Genomic DNA, 16631 nt, shown 5'->3' on the forward strand with positions numbered 1-16631 from the left:
TAAGAATGCAGTTTCGCAAAGATCTGAGGTTCTTTAAAGCTTTATACTTGGCGTTTTAATTGGTTTTAGTGGCTTACAGAATGAAAAATGCAATTTCGGAAAGATCTGATATATTTTGAAGGTTTATTCTGTGGAGCCCTTATGGCTGGGTTTGAAAATACGAGGTTTTGTAGGATGTTGCAGGCATTTGGGGGTTAGATTTAATAATGCATAATGTGGGGTAAATAAATGTGCTAGGGAAGGCGGGGTGGGAAATATGGTAATAATTAATGACGTTAATGTTTGAATTATAGATAAATGGGGCAAATAAAGCGACAATTAGGGCGAGAAGCCGATTTTTTTTAGCATTTATGGAAATTTACGTGTGATTCTGTAGGACTAAGGAAAATTGCAGGCCTGAAAATACTGGAGACTTGAGAGATTTGAAATGGATAAATCATGCTAGTGAACGAAAGGTGGTGGAATGACTGGAGAGTGTAGGGTAAATAATGGTTTGCACAAGTCAAGAAAAGAATTAGTGACGGAAGAAGATGGCGAAAGAAGAGGGGCAAAGAGGGCGGAAAAATGGGGGAGAGGAGTGAAAGAATTGAGAAAGAAGACAAACGACAGGAGCAATCTGGATAGCATTTAGGACTCTGATTGGATGTTTAGGGTAAGAAATGAAAAGTCAGGGAAAGGAGTGGGAAAACAGTGAAGATGAGGGAGAAGTAGGTTGAATTCGTGTCTGGTCTGTTGCATAGAAATGATTGACTAGCTGATCACTAGCTGATCTCAGTTAGATTTTTGGAAAATATGCGGTGTAGAGCAAACTCTCATACGGCCAAGCTCACTGGTGGGTCGTCTGATGCAATACTGACAATGCAGATGAGAAAGGAGGAGAGCGGGAAAATTTCTGAGGCAGAGTTATCACGGGTTCGTGGATGTAAAAGAAAATGTGCAGAGGAAGCAAATGAATTGATCAGGGCTGTAATTAATTCAGAAATGTTGAGTGTTAGCTCTGAAGACAGCTTAGAAAGCTCCAGCGAGGAACATAACAATTTTACGTCTGTTTCTCCCAGAGAAGAGGATTCACAAATTTTGTCAGACAACACAGGCACATCGGATATCTTACTGGAAGGATGTAATAGAAGTAGGGGCCTTTCAAGTGCTGGAATAGGAGGCAAAAACTGTAATGCTTCTCAGAGTATTGAAGTTTCCATGCTAAGGGATAAAAATGTTAGTCAGAGGATTGGTTCAACAGGGACAACTTTGAAGAAGAGAAAAACTAATGCGGGAAAAGCTGTTTTCAGCGACCCTGGTGTTTCTGAATCTAGCAGAAGTATATGCAGTCGTGCTAGAATGTCAAAGAAATCAAAGGCTATGGAAAATGCACCAGAAAAAAATAATTCACTGCAAGATCATGGAAGGGAATGTAATGTGGAGATTCAGTCTGCTTCACAGCATTTTGCAGCTGTTGAAAATCTGGATGCTTCTGATCAACAGGATTCTCTCCAGGAAAGTGGGAAGTCAGATAAATCATATGCAAATAAGATTCCCAATTCCAAAAAGAATGGGTCTGGCTCCCATGAAAACCATGTCGTTTCTGATGAAATCCGTACTGATTTGAATGAATTGAAGGGGAAGCAATGCCTTGATGGTCTTGTTCAAGGAGAGCAGAATAGGATAATTGATGGTAAGGTCCAAGTAAGCCATTCATATCAGGAGGATACAGAGGATAGCTGTCAATCTGCAGTTTTGGCAAAGAAAAATAACCAGAAAATGACAAATCCCATTGCTCAATCTCCTGACGGGGGAATGCTCTTAAGCCGATTTGTACTTCCCCATACTCAAGAAATTAAAGTTTATGAGCTCAATGCCGATAATAGCAACAAAAATTCAGGGCATAGAAGTTGCTCTTTGGCTGCATCCACAAAACCAGGGGAAATCTTAGGACACAATGGACATGGAAGTTCAGAAGAGCTGAAGGAGAGGGCCATTACTCTAAGTCCAGAAACTAATTTAAGTGATGGTAATGTTGCCAGAGATAAAACATTGGATGACAAGGATAGGGATAAAAACATGTTGGGAAATCGCAGGAGGCATAGCTTACCAATACTGTTGAAGAAAACAGAAACTCCGAAGCAAGTGCCACTATCAGAGTTACGTAAGAATCTCCGAGAGCGTGCAAAGGTACGTCTTCTGGCAGCTGGTTGGAAGATTGAATTGAAACCTAGGATTGGTAGAGACTATCAAGATTCTGTGTATGTTTCACCCTCGGGCTCAGCTTTCTGGTCCCTGCCAAAAGCATGGAATGCCTTGAGGAAGAGTTTGGTTGCAAATGCGACAAAGATTGGAAAAGCTCCCAACACAAAACAGTTGAAAGCTAACAAGAGGCCACTGGAGAGACGAATGGATTTTTGGTCTGAATTGGATGAATCTTTGACACAGTTAGACAGTGGTGAGCAGAATTCGAATATCTGTGCTGGTAATCAGGTTAGTGATGATAATCCCTTAATGAGCATGGTATTTACAGAGGACCTTAGATTATTAAAAAAGCTTAAAAAGGATAGACGGATGGAATGTGCAATGCAGAAAGATATAGTCAACATTGATGATCACATTGAGCATTCCATGCAAGGATGTATAAATGGACATTCTTTTCCATGCATAGAATCTCTGCATTCTGGGAAACAAGAGAGTATGAATGAGAAGCTATCAAATTGTGGGGAAAGAGGGAATATGTGTGGAATTACCAACCAAAGTGGCATGTGCGAGAAGCATCTAGAGACTAGGGAGCATAGGAGTGTACATGGGAAGGCATGCCATGTGGCTGGTCAGAGGTGCATACATGAGATGCTATTATCTGCTGCCAAGGAAAGCAATATACCTGGAAAGAAATCTAATGTCCAAAAACAGAGCAGCACACATGAGAAGCGGCCACGTGTTAGTAAGAAAAAGTGCATGGAAGAGAAGCTTTTAAGTGCCAGGGAGCTACGGAGGGCAGACAAGAAGCTTCCTGATAGTAACAAAAAGAATCCCCAGAAGAAGCTCCCAAATTCTGGAGAACTGAAGTTCACAGACAATCAGCTTCCTGCTGCAGACCTTAAAAACATGCATGAGAATTATTGTGATTCCTGTGAACAAAATTTCATACATGATAAGTTGTTGCATGACTTAGACAAAAGGGACATGCACAATAAGCTGCCATCTGTTACTTCTGAGAGGAGCATCTGTGAAAAGGTGTTACATGCTGGTGATTTAGAGGACAATTTTCCTGTGCAAAGGGAAAGAAATGGGAAAGTTTTAGAACAATCTACACATGCAGAGTCATGTTGTCATGAACATTGCAAAAAAAGCATTTTGAAGGGAGAAATCTCGGAGCATGGAGATGCTCAGCTAGCTTCAACCAATACATTGAAGAATGAGAGGTCAGAAGAGGAGCAACAGTGCCTGGCAGAGAGTAATTCAAATGAACAAGAAGCGTGCAGAGAGTCTGAACACGAGGTTACCATTGAGCGAGAGCTAAGTAGGCAATTAAGTGAACTAGAGCTTGGTAAGAATTCAAATAGACTAATAAGTCGGTCAGGAGGCAGACGGTTTGATAAACAGAAAACAGGCAGATTAGGAGGATGCTCAACTAATGAAAAAGTAGGCATGATGGCTAAATACTGCAATGACCCTGTAGCAATTGAAGAGTGGAGTAAGGAGCAATCAGGCAAAATTTCATTTGTATCACAAATAGGGAGAAAGTCTAAGTTAGGCTATCCACGGGTTGGCACTTCTGGAAGAAAGTCTAATGAATTAAAGGCAAGCAAACCTGGAAGAAAGTCAAAAGAATCACAAGTGGGTAGGCAGATCAATAAGTCACAAGTAGGAAAATGTCCTAAATGCTGCATGGAACATGGTGGTATTGAGAATGAATCTAAAGCAAAAAGAGACACAGTTATCATAGAAGATGACAATGTTACACTAGCTTCAATCTTAAAAAATAGAAGACGCTCTTCATGGGTCGCAGAGGGTTCAGGTGATATGTGTACTAAAAAAAAGATTGTCAATGGGAAAACCATTTTTTCCCCAGGAGAAAAGAATAAAAATCGCAGAGGAGGATGTGCTTTGTCAGTTCGCAGCTCTGGCAAAAGGGATTCTCATCCTAAAGGTCAAAGAGGTGCTTCATCTACAAGCAAAAGGACTGTGCTCCGTTGGTTGATAGATGCTGGTATTGTGTCCGAGGGTGAGCCGGTACAATATTTGAATAAAAATAGCAACAGGATAGTGAAGCATGGTTGGATTACAAGGGATGGGATTCATTGCAAGTGCTGTAAGAGGGTTCTATCAGTATCAAACTTTAATACTCATGCGGGTAGCCAAATTAAAAGAGCCTTTTCAAACATTTTTGTTCAGTCCGGCAAGTCACTTACAATGTGTCAAATTGAGGCATGGTTTGCAGAATACAAGAATAGGAAAGGTGGCATGCGTTTCATAGATGTTGACGAGAATGATCAAAATGATGATGCTTGTGGATTTTGTGGTGATGGTGGTGATTTAATTTGCTGTGACAGATGTCCTTCAACTTTCCACCAAGATTGTTTGACACTAAAGGTATGCTTTTAAGTTGAGGTAGAGTAATTTGCTACAGCTCTGTTAAACTGATCCTTTTAGTTGTAATCTTGGATATAGTTGTGTTCATGTTTCCACATTTTGAGTCAGATCACTGGACTTATCACGAGGGAATGAAAATAAAATAATCTATGTTGATTCAAGGTCAACTGAATTTTCTGTTAGATAATTTTGATTAATGTTTGTCCTAGCATATGCTCGAATATTAAATTCTATAAATGCATCTTCTCATCTATTTTGTGTGGCACTCAAAATGTCTGCTTCATCCTCTAGGATGTTACTGGCAATTTTGTTAGTATCCTCTTGGTTCTGTATATTTCAAAACAGAAAATTGGAAACAGTTTGACATAGATTTTCCATTCATTAAAAGGCTTTGGTTTCTCATTTTCTTAGTAAAAGTTGTCACTTGCCTACTTTTAATTGCTATGGGTGTAAGCAAAAGAGTTGAATATGCATTTACTGTTCACATGTTAAGAACTCCTGTAGATTTTCAGGATTAGTGGGTTGCATGGAGTAGGTAGTACAAACCCTCTTGCTGGGTGCACAGAGGTTAGGCAATTGAATTCATTTGTAGGGTTGGAATGATTCCTCCTGTTTGTTGGAGCATCCCCTAGGTTGCTGGAATTTCTTGTGAGTGACTGGTGTGTCTCCACCTGGTCTGTGATTGCAGCAGAACCCTGGTGCATGCTATCATTAGCCAGGCTTTGAATCTGAATGAGCTAATACATGTCTGGCGTGCATTTGAGACCTGAACTCCATGAGCACAAAATTACAGATGAATTTGTTTTCAAATTATCACATTTCTCAAGAAACTAGTTACATGAGCCATATCATCACTTACATTCCTCCTTCTAGGATACTAATTTACTAGTTTAGTTGTCATATTATTTTCATTATTGGTACATGGTTATATCTTTATAACTAGAGTTGTGTAGGCTAATTCTCAATTAATGTCTATTTGGCACTATGAATTCTGATTACAGTGTTCATTGTAATGATTTGTTAAGCATCAAGACCTTTAAACGTACCCTTTTCTACTAGATTATTGCAACTCTAAAGTGCATTAACATCAACAATATGGTCACAATAAGTTTGTCTGTTGGAAACCAAAAAATGCTATTTGATAAAAGTTTCCTTTGAGATGTAGATTTGTATTAGTAAACAATTTAAAAGGTGTCATTCTATGCCAGTAGTTAGTTGATGCCACTGTTCACAATATTCTCTCCCAAATTTCATTTCCTAGCTTTGAGTTGATTAAGAAGTATATCAATGTTGCAATTCCAAGGTAATCTTTGCCTCGGTCCAAGACCAAAAACCCAAAATATGTTTCTATTTGTATTCTTTATTGTCTATTACTATTAAATGAGGCAATTGATCTTCATTTATGCTTGTTATTATGTTCAACGTGCTTTGAGGGTTAGCCTATTTGATGTCCCCAAATTGGGATGTACCTGTTTTTGACCAAGATTAACAATTCCAACAATATAATTTGCCTACCAATAGCATTCTAAAGTTAACTCATTTAAAGTTATTGAGTTTGAGAGTTAATGGACAATTAAACATCATATGAAATGATAAATAGATTTCCTACTAGAGCCTAAACCTTAGCTTATTGCCATAACCAACTATAGTAGAATTTGGAAAGGAAAACATCGAAAGGGTGCCCAGAGACTGTTCAGCCCAATTAAGCCCAAGAGTGCGGCGCATCCAACTATAACAGCCCGCCCCTTGGCCCACAAGTGGCAGGAACATCCAAGTAAGACAATTCCTACTTGGGGTGGCCTACTTATTTCGAGGGAACCGGTCTACTGTCTCTCCCTAACTTATTTTCTGCCATTCCACGTATAATTGCTTGTGGGAACAAGGAATAGACAAATTTTATTAAATAAAGTAACATAATAGATTGACAAGGCTTAGTCAAAGATATATTAGAGAGTATAGATTTCTAACAACATTGCATACCATTATACATACACATCAAGCATATTTACGTTCTGATGCATACCAGTCTAAGTCAGAATTCTGCTATTGATTGCTGTATATATATATTTCCAATCTGATCTGGATTCCTTTTATCTTCTTCGATCTTCATTCATGATACCTTCCTTTTACTGATCTGCCCTATACATCCTTCATATGGCAATGGCGAGTTTTTGTCTCTTCTATGAACACAACCCTTCCAAAAGGTGATGTCTTTTAATAACTGTCCGCTGCCTTTTCACTAAGCAACTGCTAGTAGTTATTTTGTCAATTCTAATAGCTGCTGTTTGCTCAGTGCAGTTTATGTATATATCTAAATTCCGATCTTCTTCAGTGCCCTCTCCCCAATGAAGAATCTGCCTTATATACCTCTCAAGAGGGATGAAGGGACATATCTCTTGGCCATGATCACCTCCCTTCGAAGTGAGGCGACTCTTTCAACTGACCACTGCCCTTTTCCAACTCGTGGCTCTTTGAAATCATCTGATTAGTGTTTGTTTTAAGATAACTATCTTTTGGCAATCGCTGCCTTTTCCTTTGATCTTTGTAATACTTGTTAATATTTCTTTTCTTATCGCTTTGCTAGATTAATATTTTTCCAAGAATTGTAACTTGTAAGTGATTAGTGCCTTGTCTTCCTTACAAGGCGATCAATATAGGTGTTATTTTATATTTATATTATTCTTATTTCATTATGGTAGGGGGCATGACAGCCCATGCAAATTTCCTTGGCTTTTACGTGAGTGGAAATGCACTTTGATAGTCAAATATAGCTGTCTTGCCTAACAATGTTACTGGATTATGCTGGTTGCATTTTAGTGGAAATATTGGTTAAATAGTTTGCTGTTCCATTGAGCTTGTATTGGCACATGGTTGTGTCCTAGATGCTCCTATATTGGTTTGTCCTTAGTTAACTCTAATTTGTTGTTTGAACTACCTCACACAGTGACATCCATCTGTATGTGTTTGCGTCCTTGGTTATGTTTTGAAATTTGGATCATTTTCAATGTACAAGCACAAACAATCTCCTTATAGTGTTATTGTATATTTTGACTCTAAGTCAAATTGTTTATAGTTTTGGTAAGTACATCAACTGTTGTCAGCCTATTATTCATGTTAATCCCAGAACTGGTCTTTGTTGTATTCCATGTCTTTTTGTTAACAACATGGTTCATACTAGAATTTTCTCTGAATTTAGCTTCCCAATATGCTACAAAACTTAATCTAAATTCATCTCAACCATTGTTGCACGGTTGCATGGGTGTACCGTGCAACTAGGTACGGGTGTGGATATTATGTGGACATTCTTATCTATGGATGCAATAGGAGTAAACCTTTTAAGCTACAGGTGCAAATAACCATCATTTTCTTTGCTAGCAACTACCTTGTACCCTTTCTTGTTTCAGGTTTGTGTAGCTATGCATTGAGGTCTAAAATATCTTCTAGATCTAAATGTAGACAAATTTCAGCTTCATATTCATGCAGGTCTATAACTGATCTTTGCTTCCCTAGAAGCTTGTGTTAATTGTTCATCTCAAATTCAATTTGTAGTTAGAATTTCTATCTAATATTGCCCCAACAGGTTTACATTGCCTCTTTTGTTATGAATCAGTAAAGATAATGGTACATTATTTTTTAATTTTTGGCATCAGAAGATTGGGACTGGTTCTTACTGTAGGATTCTGTAGCTAGAATTCTCTTTTATTTCCCTACTTGTCTATGACTTTGTTGTCTCATTCAAGCTCTCAAATGGTAATTATATTTCATTTAGCCTATGTTTCCGGGTTCTCCTGATCAGGTCTTGTTTGCACGCCCAACAGGGAACCTGGTGTGGCTGGGATGCTCCTAGGATGCTCCCAAAGGATCCCAGGTGCTCCCACAGGTGGGCAAAGACAACATATGCCCAGAAATACTTTAAACAGTGATTTTTCAAACTCTAAAACATTAAAGTTCATGACTGTCTCAGAGAAGTGCTGGCTTCTGTGAAAGATTTTATGCTATTGTGATTGTGACAACCTGGGCTTCTATATTAAAGTTGACAAGACAGAGCAGAGGTATTAAGATTCTGCCAAGATTATCTTGTCAGTGTTTAGTGTTAGTGGTATTAATGATGCTTTACTCTCCGTGCAAGAATAAGCCTACACAACTCATTCTCTTCTTGTTTAACAGTTCTTGTAATATTAGTATTGGAATCGTGGGTTGTAAAGGTGATTTGTGATGCTAATCTAGTTAAGTACTTTCTTCTAATGATTGTATTGTTTTAGTTTTAGATGAAACTCAGTGGGTTTGTTACTTGTAAATTAATCTTGTGACTGTATTTGGTTTGGGAGTTGTAGAAAGGTTTTGTTCAACGTTTCCTTCAGGTTAAATGTTTCTCTCTAGCTAGAGTTTGTTTGATCAAAACCTTGTAACCTTACCTTAGAGTTAATATAAGGAATTTGATCACAGATTCGATTTAAATGACCCTTTTAGCTTTTTTTCATCTGCATTTACAATGATTACTAGCTAATATGGTTAACAAGTGCATCCAATCCTCCACTCAGGACCAGGATCTTTGACACAGATAGATAGGCACAGACCTTTCTCAGATTTACTGTCTCAGATTCAAACATGCAACAGCCCGAAACCTTGCCAGCATTCCAGCAGGATCAACTTCTTCAAGCTCCACTAGACCTCAAGCTCTTATCAAATTTTCAAGAGTGTTGGTGCAATATGGGTCCAACCATAGGACAATCATGGTTCAAGCACACAATTGCAACAACATACCCAAGAGATTTTTTTTGCTGTACTGGTGTACCAGAATCCCTTACTCATTTCCGATCAAATACACGAACCGGGAACTTGGCTTTTAGTTATTAGAGAACCTTTTGATTGTTTTAAAACTGAGCTTGAAACTTGTAGTCATTAAGATATTTCTTTAGTCTAATGTGTGCAATTTTATCTGAATTGTTGGTCTACTCTTTAGGACATCATTTAAACTGAGCAGCAAGCTTGTTCTGTAATTTCATAATGGCATATATTCTTATATCTAGTTCCTATCTAGGTTTGGATATATGCATCCAAACAAAAGTGCAGTATTGATTAATGGACATCTCTTTTTACAGTTGCTGCACATGTGGGACCAAGATTAACAACAATTAAGATGTTTGTTTAAAGAGCTACATCGATTATGCATGTATGCTAAATTGTGAATCGAGAACTTGTTTCGATATGGTATTGGGTTTCAAACATGATGCTGTCCCTATCTAGAAAGTAAGGATATATAGACAAATTTAGAATTAGACTTAGACTTGACTATTTATAGTAATTTATTCAAAGAGGTCTGCTGCTTAAGATTCATCTGTCCCAAAAGTATGAGGCTTCTTTGTCATTATTGGAGACTCAGAAAGTTATATTTTGATTTGGTTAATTTAGCTATTTTTTTATATTTTCCAACTATTGCTATCTTATCTGTTTGCTATAATAGTTCTTTTGCTAAGTTGATGCCTCTTTGGACCTGTTTATGTTGTAATTGATCCTTGTCATAGAAGAATACTAGAACCGATCAATTCATTTCCCTATCTAGAGTCAGTGGAGCAGCATACGTGACTTAGATTTAGATCTGGTCATCAACATTGTGTTTGATTGAGTTGTAGAGAGCAACAAAAAACATTTAAGCATGCAACATCTTATCATAAGAAGTGTGCAATCTCTTGTTGTTGACATTTTTTCCTCCTCATCCTGATGATGGATCACTGTGATTCAAATTGTTCATGCAAAATACATTACACAATTATTTCCAGAAATATGCAATTGCTTATTAAGTTATTTAAATGTAGTTTGTAAAAATTATGCCTACTATATTGTAAATAGTTACTCATTTTGTCTCTACTATGACATAAATTAGACCATATGTGGAAATAGTTCCTTGGTGATTTGTCTCAAGTTGGATTTTTTTTTTTTTAATTTAAATGTGGTTGCTTCCATATGTTCTCTGGTTCATTTCCCTTAACCGCAAAACATATTGCTGAAATTGAGCTATGTCTTGTTTCCAATTTCATTTCATTTCTTTTTTTTTTGCGGATTTATCAATTTCTAAAATTGTTACAGGTCGAAATGAAAGTTTGACTTGTCAGCTTTTATAATTTTTTCCAATTAATTCAAATCACCATGTTTTTCGTTGTATGGTAAAATGAATTTTAAATCTTGCTTTATTCTTTGTTTGCTGAGCTCAAGGTATCCACAATTTCGATAGTTTTATAGGGTCTTCATTCTCATTTGATTGAAAAGTCATTTTTAAAATTCATCGTAGACATCACAGACAACTTGTTCATGTCAAAGCTCTTCATGCTGTTCATTTCCCTGCTGATTCCTTCATGCAGCCTTGTGGTTAGCTCAAATTATACATAATATTTGAAGGATAAAGGGGGAAGAGGAGACGAGTCAAAATGTTGGCAGGACTGAACAGGGAGGAAAATAAGACTAGGTGGGAAGAATGGAAAGTTAGCATGAATTCACTACTGCTTTGCTGTCTTACAATCTACATTCCAGAATATTGAATAATTTTTATTTGATGTTTTTGTTTTATGTCTACATGATTGTTTTGCTCTGTTTTATTTTGGGCAGTTTTTTTTTTAAACTTTTAAATTGAATGTTTTGATTATATTTATTGAGGCTGCTTCAACAAGTACTTTTAGCAAAAATGAAGCACGACATGTATCAATGAATTCAATCCTAAAGGGTTACCCCTGAATAAAAGCAAGTCCATTGAGTTTGTTAAAATATTTGATGTTATTAAACAATAGAGCGAGAGCTCTTTATAAAGAATTTACAAGAGACAATGTTTCTAAAAAAAACAATCGTAGACTGAAGCTGAAAACAGAAACTAATTAAAGACGACTAAAATGACTAAGATGACCATTAAAGAAACATTACAATATTCTAATAGAGTTTCACTAGAGTTATAGATTAGAGTTATCACATTGATATATGCATTACAATCTTATTTGTTGGCCATGGAGTGATTCTCTGCCATAAAGGCATACTGTAAATTAAAGTTGTCAAGTCGTTAAGATTCAGTCATACACAAGTAAGTAGTAAATAGAAATTGAAATATTGGGTTATTGATTAGCAACAGATAATGAGGTCTGAAGGCTTAGGAGATTTCAGGTTCTCAAGCATTTTGGGTGAATATTATTATACCTTGCTTTTAGCCAGAAGAAAATAAATCTAGGATAGGTACAGTATGATGGTGCATCTTACTTTATATGCAGTATTTTCTATTTATCTCTGCTGAATCGTATCTGAAATAATATGCTTCATTGGGGAAAGAATGTCTGAAGTGTGGTTATGATTTTTTGTTTTTTCAGGATGTTCCTGAAGGGAACTGGTACTGTTCAAACTGCACGTGTGGAATTTGTGGGGAAATTGGTCATGACGAAGAAAAAGAAATTGTTTCAGATTTACTAATCTGTGATCAATGTGAACATAAATGTATGCAAACATATACTCTCTGGTTTTATTATTTGTAGTAGCTTTTTGCTTCAAGATGTTTTAATTCTTGCTAAGAGGCAGTGCAATTTATACTGGAAGACGATACTATTGAATATAGTTCTGTACTGAAATTTTTGTATGTCTTCATATAACCCAGATCACAAGAAGTGTCTACATGAAAGAGCAATCCAAGTTGGAGAGTCAAATGAAACAGTTGCTGTGTTTTGTGGACAGGATTGTAAGATGGTATATTTTCATTATGTGCTTTATATTATATAATATATTCCTGTCTTTCAGTTTTTGATAAAGGTTAGATTTGTTAAAATCTAACAACCATCTGAATTGCATCCTTTTCAATATGAGGATTCTCTTGTGAATAGCTTTAGGAAATAATAGAATACATTTGTCTTATATTAGCTCCTCTCCTTGGTCGTATAAGGTTCTGTTGAATCAAACTTAGATATAGAACATTGGATTTCAGAAGAATTAAGTTCATCTTTCAAAGAATATGCTGAAAAGAAATAGTGGACTCTAATTCAGAGAGCCTCATGCTTCCATATACTTGTGTGCTTATATGCATATAGAAAGGCTCATGTGTAAGAATTTTATAAGCTCCAATTGGTTAGGAAACATTTTTGTCAATTTTACATGCACATGTGTGCATTTTTGCTTAAGTTATTAAACCACAATATACTTTCCACGAACTCCCTTTTATCATGTTCTATACCACCACCAAAGATTTTATATGCATATAGAAAGGCTCATGTGTAAGAATTTTATAAGCTCCAATTGGTTAGGAAACATTTTTGTCTATTTTTCATGCACATGCATGCATTTTTGCTTAAGTTATTTAACCTCAATTAACTTTCCATGAATTCCCTTTTATCATGTTCTATACCACCAAAGATTTTATTTCTGTGCTTGTTTTCATAAGGGAAGACATCCAAGATTTTTTTTCAATAAAAGTGACATAGTCATTGTAGAATATATTATATCAATCAAAAAGTTTACAGCTGAAAAAGTACCCAATTACATAGGACTCACTGATCGGGTAGTAGAATAGAAGAGGGTAGTGGAAGGGCAAAAAAGCCCACCAAATGGGTCACAAATTATTACATTGAAGCAAACATCTACAAACAAAATCCATTACGAACAAAGAGATTGTGGAATGTGTTTGAGACAGAGACTACCAAAGGAGAAAACATCAAATGCTACCACTCGAACTAAGAAGATCCGAAGGAGGCATCAAGTCAGTCAAAGTAACCATCAAGTGTATCGTGTGGATGGATAGGAGATGGAGAGAAGTGAATTGGTTCACAACATCAACAAGAACCTGAGACTTAACATCCGAACAAAGGAGGTTTACATCAAAAGGATCGGTGAGAAGGTCCGAGCGGGTAGCAAAGAGAAGATCAATGCAATTAGCATTAGATATCAATTCCAATCTATCCATAAATCCACCAATTGGATGCAAACCCATATTCAAGCAGTAAGATTGTAGGCAAGAGTCCAATTCTTATAGAGAAAATATATAAGGTTGGACATAAAGATTATCAAGAGCAGAGATCAAGGCGAAATCCAAGAGGTCCATATAATTTGACAAAAACAAAGATGCCACCTTTGAGAAGAGAGCCCTTGTAGTGGAGAGCAACCAATCTTGGCCAATTAGTGTGTTATGTTAATGGTGATTCCCACATGAGTATAGGGGAGGAAGAAATCTTTGCTCGGTTTCTCATAATCAAATTTTGCAGGATCACCACATTCCCAAAAATACTTGGGAAGGGAGATGCGCCAACGACAATCCATTTTCCAGCCATTAAGAAATGGCATACAATGAATTAAAGAGAGAATATAGTGATGAAAAATGTCGAAGAGAACCGGTATTAATATCTAAAACACAAGTGAAGTTGGCTGTTCATGATTGCAAGGTAAGTGTTGATGTGTTTTTTACAAAGAAACGGGGCTCGGACTCGGCTCGGACTTGGAAAGGTCGACTCGGACTCGGGACTCGGCGTCAAACTCGGCTGGACTCGGGAAAGTGAAAAACTCAAGAAATTTAGAGATTTTTAAAGATTTAAAACTTGTTTCAGACACCCTTTATTGAATACACCTTAAAGACACAAAAACATCATTAAACTCGGCTCATTTGATTACATACACAAGTATACATCAATCACATAGGCATAAATGCAAATTGTAGCTGAAGAAAATAACAAACATAGATATATAAATATTGTCAAATTTATACAATATTACAAAACTCATGGAATAAAAAATCCATGTCATCATATGATGATCATCAAATGTTTCATACAAATACCAAAGGTAAATAGTAAATACTAAATACAACTACAAGTGTACAAGCCTATGGCTCAGAGGGCCGTGCACCCTCTTGCCCTGGCCCCCTGCGAAGGCATTTAAAGTAGGTCCTGGATGATTCAACAACCATAGTCGCTCCCCGTGACACCATGCCATGCTCACCAACATCAGGAACAACTATGTTATGCTCACCAACATCAGGAACAACTGTGTCACTCTAAGTCTCAGTATTTCTTGTCTCTGCTCGTGCTTTCTGGTCCTCCTCTGCCATGGCTACAGCCTCAGCCTCTATATCTACTTGGTCGATCCAATCAATGTCATCATCACTAAATACAGCTGTAGGAGTCCCAGGAGCTGTCTGATTCTCATTGGTCCACTCTGCTTCAAGATCAACCTCATCTAGAATGATAGGAGACATGTCAACTATTGCATTCTTTCTCATTCTCAGCCGGAGGTTGTAGTGAACAAAGACAAGATCATTCATCTTCTCCACAGATAATCAATTGCGCCTCTTGGAGTGTATGTGCTCAAACATACTCCAATTGCGCTCACAACCTGATGCGCTGCATGGTTGGCTCAAGATGCGAATGGCCAACTTCTGAATATTTGGTGTCTCTGGCCCAAAAAAGTTCCACCAATGATCTGAGTTTGAAATGAGAAAAATAAATAAAATCAGTCTCACTCATGAACTCATTTAACAAGTTACAATGTAGTATTGAATAAAACTAAAATTAAGCCTTACAATTTATTTTTACTTGGCATCATAGTTGTCCTACCGTCTTTGGAGACAGGATGAGAGAAGGTCTCCCCTTGTGCATCTGAGAACAATTGTAGCTCTCGAAAAAGGTCTATCTGAGAAGTACTAGGAGGTCCCATCTTCTCCATGATTGCATATAGCCCATTAAAGACCTCCACATCAGCCTTGAAAGAAGGGATAAAACGGAATGCCGGATTCAGATAATAGGCTGCCGCATGGATGGGCCTATGAAGCTGATGATGCCATCTCCTATCAATGATCTCCCAAATGGGACCATACTTTCTCTCATCTCCTCCATAGACGAATCTGATGGCCTCCTTCGCCCTATCCATGCCCTCATATATATAGCCCATTGTAGGCTCATCTCCATCCGCAACTCGCAACAAAACCACCAAGGGCTTAACAAACTGCAAAATTGAAAATATTGTGTAATTCAGATAAATGAGCAAATAAGAGAATACATATAATAAGTTATAAAACATGAAGTTAAATTGTAGAATTTATAAAAAAATTACCTTCACTATCTCATCACAAGGGACCCTAAAGCCTTGCTCATAAAAAATGTAGTCTGCCATATCTTTCCCTGCAGGGGTGGTAGCATAGGATGAGGAAGACCACTCCTCACCAACAATCATACGTCTCAAGGCAGACTTAGACCTAAGCATGGACTGCAATGTGAGGAAGTTTGTGGCAAATCTTGTGATTCCTAGACGAGCTAACTCCTTCTGCTCTGTGTATTGTCTCATAAGAGCCAACACCCATGAATGATTATATACAAATTTGCAGACATTTCTTGCCCTTTCTACACATCTCTTGACCCATGGGATTTTTCCAATATCCTCCAACATGAGGTCAATGCAATGAGCAGCACATGGAGTCCAAACTATAGACGGGTGCCTCTCCATCAATAGTCTACCTACAGCAACATAATTTGTTGCATTGTAAATTGTAATTAATGGAGGTACAAACTACAAGATAGTAATTAATTTGCAAACAAAATTAGTTTGTAATCAAAAGTTTACCCGCAGCAACATAATTTGCTGCATTGTCGGTCACCACCTGTACCACGTTCTCCTCACCCACATCTTCAATCACCTCCTCTATCTGCTCACATAGGTAGGTGGCATTCTTGCAATGGGCGGAGGCATCAATGGACTTGATGAAAACGGTGCCCCTTGAGATAAACAAATAAAGCTAGGTCAATGATCATTCAATAAACCATTAGATAAAAAATAAAAAATTAAAGACTATATGAAACTAAAATTAATCAATCACCTGCGGAAGAAACAAGAAAATTAAGGAGAGTTCTATTTCTCCTATCTGTCCAACCATTAGTCATGATGGTGCAACCTTTAGTACTCCATATCTGGCGTTGTTCATCTAAATCCTTCTTCACATCATCCACCATTTGAGACAAAATGGGTCCCCTCAAATCACTCTCACTAGGGGCTTTGAACCCCGCCCCGCATATGGTAATGGCATCAACCATTTGTTGCCAATAAGGAGA

General features: G+C 37.3%; 1 protein-coding gene across 4 annotated transcripts in view; it reads left to right on the top strand.

The window, feature by feature from the left end:
- The window catches only part of LOC131051394 (uncharacterized), an 84428-nt gene that overhangs the window by 878 nt on the left and 66919 nt on the right, over positions 1–16631 (top strand). For all 4 annotated transcript variants that reach the window (XM_057985900.2, XM_057985903.2, XM_057985904.2 and 1 more), the window contains 3 exons: positions 377–4578; positions 11925–12048; positions 12206–12294. In XM_057985900.2, coding sequence (XP_057841883.2) covers positions 793–4578; positions 11925–12048; positions 12206–12294 — 3999 coding nt within the window. In that variant the 5' untranslated portion in view covers positions 377–792. The remainder of the gene's footprint in view (positions 1–376; positions 4579–11924; positions 12049–12205; positions 12295–16631) is intronic.

Source organism: Cryptomeria japonica, chromosome 11, assembly GCF_030272615.1.
Source record: "Cryptomeria japonica chromosome 11, Sugi_1.0, whole genome shotgun sequence".
NCBI lineage: Eukaryota > Viridiplantae > Streptophyta > Pinopsida > Cupressales > Cupressaceae > Cryptomeria > Cryptomeria japonica.